The 14,315-nt window shown below is 37.6% G+C and overlaps 1 protein-coding gene across 2 annotated transcripts in view; it reads left to right on the plus strand.

The window, feature by feature from the left end:
- KYNU (kynureninase) overlaps positions 1–14,315 on the plus strand; it is a 154,949-nt gene that overhangs the window by 42,613 nt on the left and 98,021 nt on the right. For both annotated transcript variants that reach the window (XM_004375104.3, XM_023730210.1), the window contains 2 exons: positions 1,916–2,036; positions 13,028–13,110. In XM_004375104.3, coding sequence (XP_004375161.1) covers positions 1,916–2,036; positions 13,028–13,110 — 204 coding nt within the window. The remainder of the gene's footprint in view (positions 1–1,915; positions 2,037–13,027; positions 13,111–14,315) is intronic.

The following is a 14,315-nucleotide window of genomic DNA, read 5'->3' on the forward strand; positions in this document are numbered from 1 at the left end:
TCAAATTTTTTGTAGTATAATTTTTCATAGTATTCTTTTATGATCGTTTTTATTTCAGTTGAGCTTGTTGTGATATTGCCCATTTCATTTCTTATTCGAGTTATTTTCTTCCTCTCTTGTTTTTCTGTTGTCAGTTTGGCAACTGGTTTGCTGATTTTGTTGATCTTTTCAAAGAACTTGCTTTTGGTCTTGTTGACTCTTTCAATTGTTTTTCTGTTCTCTATTTCATTTACTTCTGCTCTAATTCTTATTATTTCCTTTCTTCTGGAGCCTGAGGGCTCCTTTGGCTGCTCTCTTTCTATTTGTTCAAGCTGTAGGGTTAATGTTGTGATTTTGCCCTTTCTTATTTTTGGATGTGTGCATTTATTGCTATAAATTGCCCTTTAAGCACTGCTTTTGCTGTGTCCCAAAGGTGCTGGTAAGATGTGTTTTCATTGTCTTTTGAGTCTATGAATTTCATCATTCTGTCCTTGATTTCTTCTATAACCCAGTAGTTTTTATGCAAGGTGTTGTTCAGTTTCCACGTATGTGATTCTTTTCCTTGCTGTTTCTGTTGCTTTCCATTTTTATGGCATTGTGATCAGAAAAGATGATTTGTAATATTTTGATGTTTTGGAACTTATGAAGGCTTGCTTTGTGGCCTCCTACGTGTTCTATTCTGGAGAATGTTCCATGTGTGTTGGAAAAGAATGTATACTTGGCTGCCATTAGGTGGAGTGTTCGGTATTTTGTTCAGTAGAACAAAATTATAAACTTGTGCATTTCTGGCCTATATTTTAAACACATGGATTGGTTTGTTAATGAAACTGCATTCGTTTGCAGTCAAGGGAATGAATTGTGAGATAGACAAATCAATATATTCCTGATTTATTTGAATGAGAAGTAGAAATATGCTTATATATGCATATATGCTGCCTATATATGCATTAATATTACACATATTTGTATATTGTCATCGTTGTTAGTTGCTGTCTAGTTGATTCCTACTTATGGTGACCCCTTGTATTACAAAGTAGAACTCCTTCATAGGGTTTTCTTGGTTATAGGGTCACTATAAGTCGGAATTGACTAGATGTCAATAGGTTTTTTTTTTTTTTCTTGTAATCTTAACAGAAGCAGATCAGCAGGACTTTTTTTCTGTAGAACCACTGGGTGAGTTCCCATCTCCAACCTTAGGTTAACAGTCGAGTGTAAACCATTTTGCAAAACCTAGGCAACTTTATATGTGTATTAAAGTGATTAATTGCTAACCTAAAGGTCAGCAGTTTGAAACCACCAGTGGCTCCATGGCAGAAAGATGTGGCAGTCAGCTTCCATAGAGGTTCACAGCCTTGGAAACCCTAGGGGGTGCTATGAATTGACTTGACGGCAGTGAGTTTGGTTTTTTTCTTTTTTTGGTTTAGGCACCTTTATATGTGTATAGATATGTAAAATTAATAAATGTATAAATCTAACATATCTACTTCAGATATGTAACTAATATTTTAGATTTTTTAAATATGTTATATCTATAATAACACCGATTAATGCAGAGAGTTAGTACTTGCCTAATTTTACTTTTAATACAGTCACATAGACTATATGCTTTTCCTAAAGATTATGTTTTTAACTTGTTTCTATTGCCTTTGGCCATTTATTACTAGAAGTGATTGCTAATTTAAATTTCCTTAGGGAGTACAATAAATATGAGAGATCTCAACAACAGCCCCTCTAGATTTAAATTATATTTTAAAATGTAAACATAAAAGATTAATTATTTTTCAGAGAACTTGATGTTATCCTTGGGAGGAATTGTAAGTTATTTATTATTCTTCTCAGAGTTAATTATATTAATTGTTTGCACTGAATTAACAGTGCCAAATGGAAGAATGTTAATTAATTGAATAAGCAATTTTTACTTTTTCTTCACTTTCAGTTGATTTATCTTTAGTGAATAAGGATGAAAATGCCATCTATTTCTTGGGAAATTCTCTTGGTCTTCAACCAAAAATGGTTAAAACATATCTGGAAGAAGAACTGGATAAGTGGGCCAAAATGTAAGTATTATATTAAATACTATTATTCAACATCTCATACAAGAATTTAAAAAATCACGCTAGATTGTCTAATATTTAGAAAGGTATATAATAGAATGCAAATATTTTGGAGCATAGGGGAACTCAGGTATGGTGCAGTTCAATATTCTCATTTTATTGATGAAGCTGAGAATCAGAAATGTAATATAAGGTCACATGGCAAGTAATGGCAGAGTCAAGAGTAAAACTTGTAAACTATTAAAAATGTAAGTCTCTACCCTGTATTGATACATTTAAACCATATGTAATCATTTTATTTTATTTCTTTAATGACTAACAAAGGAGTGAATATTTGAGATTTATTTTAGTTTTTCCATCATTAGTTCTTGGCTAAACTATATCACCGCCAACCGTCTGTCGGTTTGTTATACTTTGGTGGCTTACACGTTGCTGTGATTTTGGAAGCTATGTCACCAGCATTTCAAATACAGTAGTGTCACCCATAGTGGACAGGTTTCCGCAGAGCTTCCCGACTGAGGCAGACTAGGAAGATCTACTTCTGAAATTAGCCAATGAAAACCCTATAGATCACAACAGAATATTGTCCAATATAGGGCTACAAGATGACCCCCATAGGGGGTCAAAATACACAGTGGCTGCAATGATTGACTTAAACGGACCAATGATAATAAAGATGGCAACAGGACCAGGCAACGTTTTGTTCTGTTGTACATGGGGTCGTCATGAGTTGGAGCCAATTGAAAATAACTAACAACAATAAAATTTATCAACACTATATAAAACAAAAATTGATGAAAGGGTGTTTGTACATGTCTGTCTATCTTCATTGCGCATGCAGACAGGCTGTGCCTCATACTTCCAGGCAGCCATTAGACTGCTTGGAATGAGGCACATATACCCAAAACATTCTGTGGGTGCTATGTTCATCTGTGATTGAGCCAGACACACGAGACACTTATATAGTGTTTGCGAAGTAAAAGCCATTATTATTATTTATAGAAAGCAAACATTAAACATGAACAACAGATTCCCAAGGGAGAACAGCTTACCTTTCCCCAAATTACTCAGGTTCTTTTTTATGTCCCTGTGCAGGAGAGCTGTGGTTCAGGTCAGATGCTATGTTCACGTCGCCATTGCATCCGGCTACCACCATGCTGCTTGGGTGGTGTGCATGGCTCCCAAGGCTTCTGCTCTGCAGCTGGGCCTTGCTCCTGGCTGGAAGACCTCTGCACAGGATCTTCCAAGCCTCTGCAGCTGGGTTCTTCTAAGTCTCTGCTGCTGGTTCCCAGCACGCTACCCAGCTCTGTGGAGCTCTCTTGCCACTATGCTAGCTGACCCACGCTGCCCAAGGGAGGAGGCGTGCAACCCCTGTACAGGGTGCACTCAGGCCTCTCTTGCCCTACACAACCAAGTGTTACAGCTCTTCTCTCCACTAGCAAGCCTCCTGCCCAGAAGTGTCCAGCTCCACCCTGCTGTAGGAAGTCCCCCTACGCAGGATCCTCTGAGGCAGCACTTGCAAGGGGCACACTCAGACCTCTGCCCTGCATGGGCAAATGATACAGCTCTTCCAGCTCCTCCAGCAAGCCTCCTGCTCTTAGCTCTCAGTCCGTAGGCCCAGCAGGCTCACCACTGCTGTCTCTCACCATCTTCAACATTAGCACTTCTGGTTCTATGAGATTCTCAACACAGGGACCCCAGGTCCTTGGTCCAAAGGAGCTCTGCTCTTGATGGCAGTGAGGTCCCCCCCCAACCTCTGTGGGATTGGCTCTTTTAAGCCTAGCAGGTTGGCAAAACTGACCAATCCCCTTGGTAGACCACAGTCACCTCATTTACATAGTCCTGCCAGAGTTTTATACCTTATTTACATAATCCCAGTGAATCATTTTGTGGGAGTTACAAAACATGGCTAGAAAGGCTATCTAAAAGCAATTCACTGCACCACAGGGGGAAAGAGTTTGGGTGAATTAGGAGTACTCTATCTCTAAACTGAACAGGGTTTATTGAGAAAGATGCTGCATTTGTTCTTAGCGAAGGAAGTTTGCTCCAACTATACTGGCATCTTCATAAAATTAGAATCTACTTTTTTTCTCCATCTCTTCTGTTGTTCTGACTATGAAACCCTTCATTCTTTAAGCTCAGCCTTCTCGACCACACTGATTAACCCTCCCTGAAAGTTCAGTGCATTAATGGTCACTGCTCTAGAGTACCATACTCAAGTAACAGGCGCCTTCTACCTTTGTTTACCAACCGCACCCTCCCCTTGCAAGGTATTTTCTGAAGTACATTATGCTAATTTTTTTTTTACAGCAACATGAAAAAAAAAGGGGGGCATAACAGTGCTTTCGAAAATACCTCGTTGTGGGGAGGGTGCAGTTGGCAAGCAAATGTCGATAGTGAGCATTATTTTTGTAAAAATACTGTAGGCAGTTTAGAGGTATCTGTTAGCACAGTGGTTAAGAGGTTGGCTGCCAACCAAAAGGTCAGCAGTTTGAATCCATCAGCCGCTCCCTGGAAACCTTATGGGGCAGTTCTAGCCTGTCATATAAGGTTGCTATGAGTCGGAATCAACTTGAGAGCAATGGGTTTGGTTTTTTTGTTTGTTTTCATTAGTTTTATATTCGCAGCTATATTATAGACACCTTAAGGAGAACTGTCTATTATAAGTTAGCTTTATATCCTTCCTCAATAATTCCTTATAAAATCAAAGCTAGAATTTTTTTTTTAATTTCCTGATTATTTTAATCTGATAAATATTTATAAAGGAAGAGCCAAACCTGAAAGTCAGGAAAAAAAGTTTCAAAAAGATGAAACCAAACCAACTAAGAATTCTGGAGGCAAGACATTTGGCTCTTATAAGAACTCGGAATGCCTTCTCCAGCTTTTTTTATTCTTCATGCTACTGGTCCTTCATATTGGAAACAGTACTGCTTGTACTGCCTGGACTAATCATTACTAGTATACTATTAGATAACACGGCAAAATTCTTAATTTTAGTGGTTAAGAATGTAAATTCACAACTTAATGCAAGAATGATAAAGGTTTATGTATTTTACTAAGCCCGTTATAACTTTATGTGCATAACTTTTATGCATAAATTACAAAATAAATATATTTGAAAGCATTTTGCTCTAGCAGGTTTTAGTACTTAGAAAATGAGTGTCATAGCTAATAAAAATGGTTAACACTTATTGTTGGCCTTAATGCAAGAGACAGCAGAGAATTAGACTGAATGAATTTGAACTTTAGAGAGTGTCGTTGTCTCTTGGCTGTTCATGCAGCAAGGCTGTGCAATTTTTTCCTTTAGGCACTTACAGAAGATGCTTCCCTGCTATTCTATTCATATCTTTATGGTTATCCTACTTTATTAAGGGATAGGTTGATTACTTTTGAGACTTGAAAATTATATTCAAGGGAAGTGTTTCTCTGTCCTAACATTTATCCTTCTATTGTTGTCACCTTTCATTTTTATAGTTACTCTGTGACAATAGAAAATTTTATAATCTTAAACTTCCCTTCCTATTCCTCATTAGACAGATAATGATTCAGAAAAGAGGTGCATTTTAATGCTTCAAGCAATATAAACTGAATTAAAAAAGACGTCTTCTGAGAAAAACATCAGATAGCTTGTTTCTATCTCATCCTTGCTTTTTTTGTTTTGTTTCATCTTCTTGCTCCATAGGGACCAACTGCACAGTGGAGTTTAAGGTGCATAATCACCTTCCTGCTCCCTCCATCGTGCGTCTCAAAACTTTTGCTCATCATTATTTTTGTTCCCCTATCCACCCTATGCAAAAAAAAAAAAGTTGCTGTTGAGTCAATTCAGACTTATGGAAACACCATGTGTTAGAGTAGAACTGCTTCATTGGGTTTTCTTGACTGTAATATTTTATGAAAGCAGATTGCCAGGCCTTTCTTCTGCAACTCTACTGGGTGGGTTCTGACAACCAAACTAAGTTAGTAGTCGAGTGCAAACTATTTATGTCACCCAGCTACCTAAATAAACCCCGTTGCCGTCAACTTGATTCCAACTCATAGTGACCCTATAAGAGTAGAACTGCCCCATAGTGTTTCCAAGGAGCAGCTAGTGGATTCGAACTGCCGACCCTTTAGTTAGCAGCCAAGCTCCTAACTACTGTGCCAGCAGGGCTCTGCTACCTAAATAATTAGCTGTAAACCCCACCTCTGGCCTTTTTCAGCTATGGTTCTCTTTCTGACAGTCGTTTCAGTTTCTGGACTGTATCTCTCCTGCACGTGTTCAGTTCACCCCTAGACCCAGAGCCACCCATTGTTGAAAGTATTACCTGATTACCTGATCCTCCTCACCTTCTCCAACCCCTCCTTTGTCCTACTTCTCAGCTGATGCCCTAGCCCGGCCAGTGTCTCCTTCTCTTCTTGACCAGTGGAAGATTGCAGGAAGATCTGAGACAGAGAGAGCTGCACATTCACTAAGTGTTCCAACACAGATTGGAATTAGTTTATTTGGAATAATAATGATAATCTTAACAATAACATAACAATTCGAGTGCTTTGACAAAGTGAGATATTGCTCAGGGTGTGAATTTCGAGCCTGTAAAGCAGTAAAATGCCATTTTGTTCACGGCAGGAAAATGCCATTTTGTTCATGGCATTTTCCTGCTTTACAGTCTATTGCCATTTTGTCCCCACTTTTATGGCCTATTGCAGACATGCTACCTACCGTGGTCATCTACAGAATAAACCCTCTCTAGTCACAATGCAGCCTGACTCTGTAATTTATATGACCACAGTCTTTGATTACTTATACTAAAGGACAGTCAAGAAGAGAGCTATACTTAGAAATGTATTAGGACCCAAATGATTTCTTTAAAAACTTCCAGTTATTCAAGGTGCTGTAGGGGAAAAGCATCACAAAGTCTAGTAAAGCAAAAAGAGTTTTATTCGGCATATATTCAAAAGGACAAAAGTGGGAAAAGGATAACAATGCTGCCAGAGCCACGACTGCACAAGTCCAAGGAAATATCACAGAACAGACAAAAGTGGGAAAACGGACAAGCACCCTGCCACAGCCATATCTGCCCAAGTCCAAAGAATATTACAGGATAGGCAAGAATGGGAAAACAGACAAGCATGGGGCCGCAGCCATGTCTGTTACAGAGCCATCAGTATATATTAACATTACAAATGGGCAAAACCATTAAAAGCTTAGCCTTTTCAGATTGGCTAGAAACTGTGATCCTACATTTTGAATTGTCTTTCCTAACAATCATTGGTAAAGGTTTCAGTAACGAGAGTCAGGAGGGTCTTCATTGGTCCAACAAATTTCTATTCACTAAATGCTAATAGAAAAAGATAAGAGTGGAAAGTCTTTTGTGTTCTGTTTGATCAGCTTTATATGAAAGTTTCTCTAGAAGATATTTTCCAAGATTATTTTAGCTATTGTCTTTACACGTCAGGGCCCAGTTGATGTGTCCTTGTGAGTCCTTGTGAGCCCAGCTCCGGCCAGGTCACATTCTCTATGCTCAAGGAGAGGGAATAAGAACTCCAATATTATTTCCTAAATCAAAGGCAAAACTGTGAAAATAGAGTTTCCTTAAATTTTGCTTTTCTTTATTTTTGTTGTTGTTTTCAATGTTTATTATTGTTATTCTGCAACTTCATTTTCAACTCTGTGATTTCCAATGTAGGTTAATAACACTTTACTTTGAAGAATACATTTGTTTTATGAAATACATGACAATATTTGGATACTTTCAATATTTTGGAATGGAAAACTTTTAGGGTCATTTGATGCATTTGCTAAATAATAATTAATTATGCTGTAACAATAAGAAGCAACAACATACTTGGACCCTGTCAGTATGCTAGAATGGGTAGGCAAAAAGCATAAAGAATTTTTTGAAATTATTTTACATTAAATATTTACTAATGGCCTAGATTATTTAAAAGAGAACAACATGGATTAATAATCATAGTGGGTAAAGTTCAGCTAGAAGGGAAAGATACATCAGTTCTAAAGAACACAATGTAAGTTTACAAATGGTATTACGTGCCTAAGATAGAACCACACAATATTTTAGATCACTTACATTGCCAAATTTGCCAGAGAAATACTATTCTTTCCATTTCATAAGAGCAGCTATGGTCATGTCTTTATAGTGCTTCCTCTAAGAACTGTGATATTTTTGGTAGGATTGTTTAAAGAGGAAAACAGTCCATTGAATTACATATTAGAAACAAGCTGCCTGGTTCACAGACCATGATTCGTTTTACCCGACAGTGTGTGTGTGTGGAAAGTCCACGAGTGAAGCATGGGAGAAGAGTCTCCTCAGATTTTGCAGTCTTATTCATTTTAGGCATTTCTGTCATAACAAAATAAAAATAAAAAAAGAAAGTGTACAAATAAAAAAGTACCTGGTACAATGTGTGATGGTGATTTTCCTGACAGCTGTGCTGGCTATCAATGGGGTCACCAAAAAAAAAAAAAAAAGTTGTGTTATCACCAAGGGAAGGCCAGGAAATCGGATTTATTAGCTTATTTGGTAGGGTAAAGGGAGCACTTTAAAAGCAGGGCCACTTTTCATTTTGTAGAACAGTTAAAGTATCATCCTATCTCAAAGAGGATCCAAGTTTCTATTAACTTCTTAATCAGATTTTATATCCTGAAATCTAATTTTGTGAGCAAATACTGCTCCATAGACAACTCAGAAAACATCCCACTCATGGCAGTGATTTATGCCATTTGTTAAAAATAATCAAAACTCAAAGAAATAGATACAAGGTTTATTCTGAGCAGTTATTCTATATGCGTATAGAGAGACCTTCCGATTACAAAAAAAAAAAAGAAAAAGCAAATGGCTGGAAGTAACCTAGTTACAATGAGGCTTACAAAGAGAAGAGGAGGGAGAAGAAAAGAAGATCAACCATTGGCTAATCTTGACATGACTGATTGAACCCTGCCTGCTCCTTTTCCAGAGAGCAATTGATATCTGGTCACAAGGAGTTCTCCAGCCCTCCACCCACCTGCAGCCATGTAGCTTGAAATTTGAATTAAGTAAACCTGGCTTCAAACAGGAAGGAAAAGATTAGCAACTTTGAGTGAAAAAGCCCAGGCAGAATTTGATCAGGAAAATTTTACAGTTAGTATTTGGTTTCATGGGTAAGAAAAACTCTAAAATCAAAGCAAGATGTGTGTTATTAATTTTCCTCTTTAATGCATGATAATGAGTTTACTGTCTCTTATGTTCTCTTTTCCTCTCCAGTATTTGTAAAAGGAGATGGTAGCTATGTGCAACTATTTTAAGTAGTTTTGAATAAAAGCAATATAATATTTTCCTTAATTCTAATACATATGTTTCTAACTGCACTGTAATCTACAGCAGTTCTCTCTAATGACAGGCTATTTTACTTTGGGTTTATTTGGATAACACTTCTAAATACATTTCACTACTCTGGGCTAGCAGGCTGACAAAATAAGGAAGCGGACTCTGTGTGATATTTTAAAGGGAGGGAGATGCCAAAAGCATTGCAGGAAGAAAGGAATCCTTAAAGATTATTACTGCTGTGTCTACCAGAGTAAGGAGTAGGTAGCATAATATTCTGAGATATAAATTCTCTGAGGCAGAACATAGAATTTTACTACCTAAAAGTAATAAGATGCATTGTGCTATCAGCAAAGGCCATGGAGCTCTATGTGATTAAAATAAAAAAGGATCCAAGTATCTGCTGTTAACTACTGTTTAATAATGATGATTTTTGTGTTTAGCATTTGTATTGGAAGTCAAGAAAGAGGCAAGCTGCGGGCTATCTAATAATAATATGAATAATAATGACTAACAATTGCCCTTCTGTCCCTCTTTAGTTCTTGAAGATACAGTATACGTTTATTCTCAAAAAAAAGTCCTCTTCCTTCATCTCAGTTTATATGATAGTCAAAATATTAGTTTTAAAATTGTGTTCTATACCACATGTGGATGGAGGGAGTCTTCACATGAGATTTACATTACGAATGAAAACTCAGAAAAGGGGGAAAGAAACATATTTCTTGAACCTCTACTATGTACCAATTTTTGTTACATGTGTTATCATTTACTTTTTACAGAAACCCTTTAAGGTACATATTGTTGTCACGATTTACTTTTACAGATGTGGAAAATTAGGACCAGTAGCTTCTAATAAATGGAGTTTCACAACCTATCATGACCTGAACTAGCATATACCAGGTCGCAAGAGCCAATTGTTAAATATTCAGGACTTTTGTTGGCAGTTTGAAATTGGTCACAATGGTAATATTTACACCATTAAAATCAGCAAAGGCTAAAAGACAGGGCTCCAATCCCCAACCCATACACACACATACACATGCCTTTGAGAACTGACTTCCTAGCTCACTACTGCCAGCTTACTGAACTTCAGAGCCCGGATTCAAACCCACCAGGATATACAAAACACAAAACCATTCATTACTTCCAAGTCTGCAGACTCTTTGGATTCCTAAAGAGTTAATAACAATCAAATTGAGAGCTATATAAGATACAAGCACCTAATGAGTAGCACCTGAAGGCACTTCACCTTGATCCCTTGTTTTAACTTTGTCTTATACATTTTTCACATTTATATACCTTCTTTATTTGGTGGAAATTTCTTGAGGGATGAAGTCCTGTTTTATATATCTTGTGTTTTTCCATAATGCCTACTGTGATACTTGCTAGAATAAAAAAAAGTGAGCTGGAATATGATAGATGGAATTGCTAGAAAATTGGTCAAGGAGTAGTGTTGACTTTGGCTGGTGCCAAGTTCCATTATCTACCTAAAATGACATCATGATTATAGTCGTATTTTATGCACTTCTATAATGCACAGATCGTAACTATAATTTAAAACGCAATTTCAGTCTGTAGCCTAAAAAAACATTCTGTATGTTTTAGTACCACTGTTACCTAAAGCAGGTTCTTCTCAGTGCAGCTTCTCCTCAATAAAGACACACAGAGGTGAGGAGGGAGGAAGAGCATTTATTGCAAGCGCACAGGCAAGGAACAAGGAGGTGTATACCTCAAATCAAGCTCCCTGAACAAGGGAGGCAGAACCTTGTATACTGTCTCTCCTAAGGAAGTGCATGCAAACATTATGGACTACATGGGTTATCATGGAGTGTGGGTGCAGTAAGACAAATTGTAGTTTTTCTGTGGCATGTAAGCTAGTAAACAGGGTTTGACTGGCTTCAGCCATACCTAGTGCTTTGAGGACAATGGACAGGAAGGAGCAGGTTTCCCTTGGTCTGAGCAGCTCCTAGTTGAGGCACACCCATCACCATCACCTAAGGTTTTGTTTGCTAATGGACAGCAGTAAGCAGCTCCTGGCTGCCTTGGCTATCACCGCCACTGCTATATGTTACCTGTATGTAAGTGGAGTGTTCAAATAGTCTTGAACTTATCAAAATAAAAGAGAAAAAATAACATGTTAGGCTCTAAAATTTAGAAAAATAAGGAAATAGTGTATGGTAATCCCTTCCGCCCCTGACAAAAAGGAAATCAAGGTAATAAAAATAATGTTGTTGTTATTAGGTGCCATTGAGTGGGTTTTTTGTTTTTTGTTTTTTGTGTTTTTTTTGGCTTTCACAAAGAGGAATCTATTCTCTCACAGTCTGGCAGGTTACAAGTCCAAATTCAGGGCATCAGTTTCAGGGGAAGGCTTTCTCTCTGTTGGCCTTCTCATCAATGTTCCCCTGCACTAGGAGCTTCTCTGCATGGGTATCCCGGGTCCAAAGGACATGCTCTGCTCCTGGCACTGCTTTCTTGGTGGTATGAGGTACCCACTCGAGTGAGTTTTGACTTGTAGTGACCCTACGTACAACAGAACGAAACTCTGCCCGCTCCTGTGCCATCCTCACAATTCTTGCTATGCTTGAGCCAACTGTTGCAACCACTGTGTCAATCCATCTCATTGAGGGTCTTCCTCTTTATCACTGACCCTCTAGTTAGCCAAGCATGATGTCCTTCTCCAGGGACTGATCTCTCCTGATAACATGTCCAAAGTATGTGAGATGAAGTCCTGCCTTCCTCTCTTCTAAGGACCATTCCGGCTGTACTTCTTCTAAGACAGATTTGTTCATTCTTTTGTCCATGGTATATTGAATATTCTTCACCAACACCATAATTCAAAAGCATCAATTCTTCTCTTATTCTTTGTCCAGCTTTCGAATGTGTATGAGGTGATTAAAAACACCATGGCTTGGGTCAGGTGCACCTTAGTCCTCAAAGTGACATCTTTGCTTCTTAACACTTTAAAGAGGTCTTTTAGAGCAGATTTGCCCAGTGCAACGTGTCATTCAATTTCTTGACTGCTGTTTCCATGAACGTTGATTGTGGATCCAAGTAAAATGAAATCCTTGACAACTTCAATCTTTTCTCTGTTTATTGTGATATTACTTATTGGTACAGTTGTGTGGATTGTTCTTCTCTTTATGTTGAGGTGTAACCCATACTGCAGGCTGTGGTCTTTGATCTCCATCGGTAAGTGCTTCAAGTCCACTTCACTTTCAGCAAGCAAGGTTGTGTCATCTGCACAACACAGGTTGTTAATGAGTCTTCCTCCAATCCTGATGCCCCGTTCTTCATATAGTCCAGCTTCTTGGATAATTTGCTCAGCATACAGATTGAATAAGCATGGTGAAAGAATGCAACCCGGAGGCACAGCTTTCCCTATTTTAAACTACGTAGTATCCCCTTGTTCTGTATGAACGACTGCCTCTTGATCTATGTACAGGTTCCTCATGAGCACAATTAAGTGTTCTGGAATTCCCATTCTTTGCAATGTTATCCATAATTTGTTATAATAATAAATACAAGTTTAAAAAGATTCCAAGTATTACATTTTGGTTTTAAAATAGCATGCTTTCATGTAATTACTAAAACATTCCAAAAGCCAACTCGGAAATGTGCTAGTTGCTAATGCTGATATTTGAAGAACTAACGTCAAGAAAGCTAAGGGATATTTATGTCCCTTTTCAATTTCAGGGGAGCCTACGGTCATGAAGTAGGGAAACGTCCTTGGATTACAGGAGATGAGAGTATTACAGGTCTTATGACTGATATTGTAGGTAAGTACAAAACATAGTGAATCTTTTCCTGAAGAACTGTGAAGATATTATTGTTTCATTAATCACGGTTATTAAGTCAAAATTTTATTGAAGAACATCCTGATTTTGTATTTTAACCCATAACAGTAAAGGGTTAGTGTACCTGCAACTTGGACTTATTCATTCAAAGGATGCTGTAATGAACATACCAAAAAAAACCAAACCCATGGCCGTTGAGTCGATTCTGACTCATAGCAACCCTGGAAGAACAGGGTGGAATTGCCCCATAGGGTTTCCAAGACTGTAAATCTTTTAGGGAAGCTGACTGACACATTTTTCTCCCATAGAGTGGCTCGTGGTTTCGAACAACCAACCTTTTGCTTAACAACCAAGCGCTTAACCAGGGCTCCACGACAGCTCCTTGTAATGAACATAACCAGGTTATTTGCTGCAAAAATAAAATACATGCTGTTATTTTTCTTGCACACTTTAAAACTAATATTTACTCCACTCATGGAAAACACATGCATTTTATTTATTTCTAATTAAATAAATTTCATAAAAAACAACTTAAGTGAATTTGCTATTTCACTATGAGGTAAAATAAATACTAACATTCATATGTTAAACATATAAATCCCTCACCATGTTTTAGGCTCATTTCAATTGGATTCTTAATGAACTTTTTTATATTAAGCTCAGTGTTACTGACATCATAAAGCCAATCCTCTTTTTTGGTCTGTTACACCCCCTTAAGTGAATTATTTGCAATATTAGCGCCATTCAAGATAGTTTTAGATGGTAGATGTGTTACTATTAAAAAAGAAAATATTATTTGTGTCGAATGTTCAGCATTGCCTAAAATCTTATGTGAAATTTAGGGTATTGGACAATATTGGATATTCCAGCAGTTGGAATGGTCTTCTTTGAAAATATCTGCAGTTCTGAGGGAAACCCCAACTTTCAAAATCCTTTTAAAAACTCACTCCCTTATCTGGTTCTAACTGCCGTCAAGTTGATTCTGATTCATGGGTAGCCCACGTGTGGCAGAGGAGAACTGTGTCCCATAGTCTGATTTTTTAATTAATTGATTTTTTTATTGTACATCAGGTGAAGGCTTACGAACAAATAGTTTCTCATGAGACAGTAGTACACAAGTTGTTTTATGACATTGGTTAACAACCCCACAACATATCAACCCTCTAACTTCTCAACCTTTTTTTTTT

Source organism: Trichechus manatus, unplaced genomic scaffold, assembly GCF_000243295.1.
Source record: "Trichechus manatus latirostris isolate Lorelei unplaced genomic scaffold, TriManLat1.0 scaffold00033, whole genome shotgun sequence".
Lineage (NCBI taxonomy): Eukaryota > Metazoa > Chordata > Mammalia > Sirenia > Trichechidae > Trichechus > Trichechus manatus.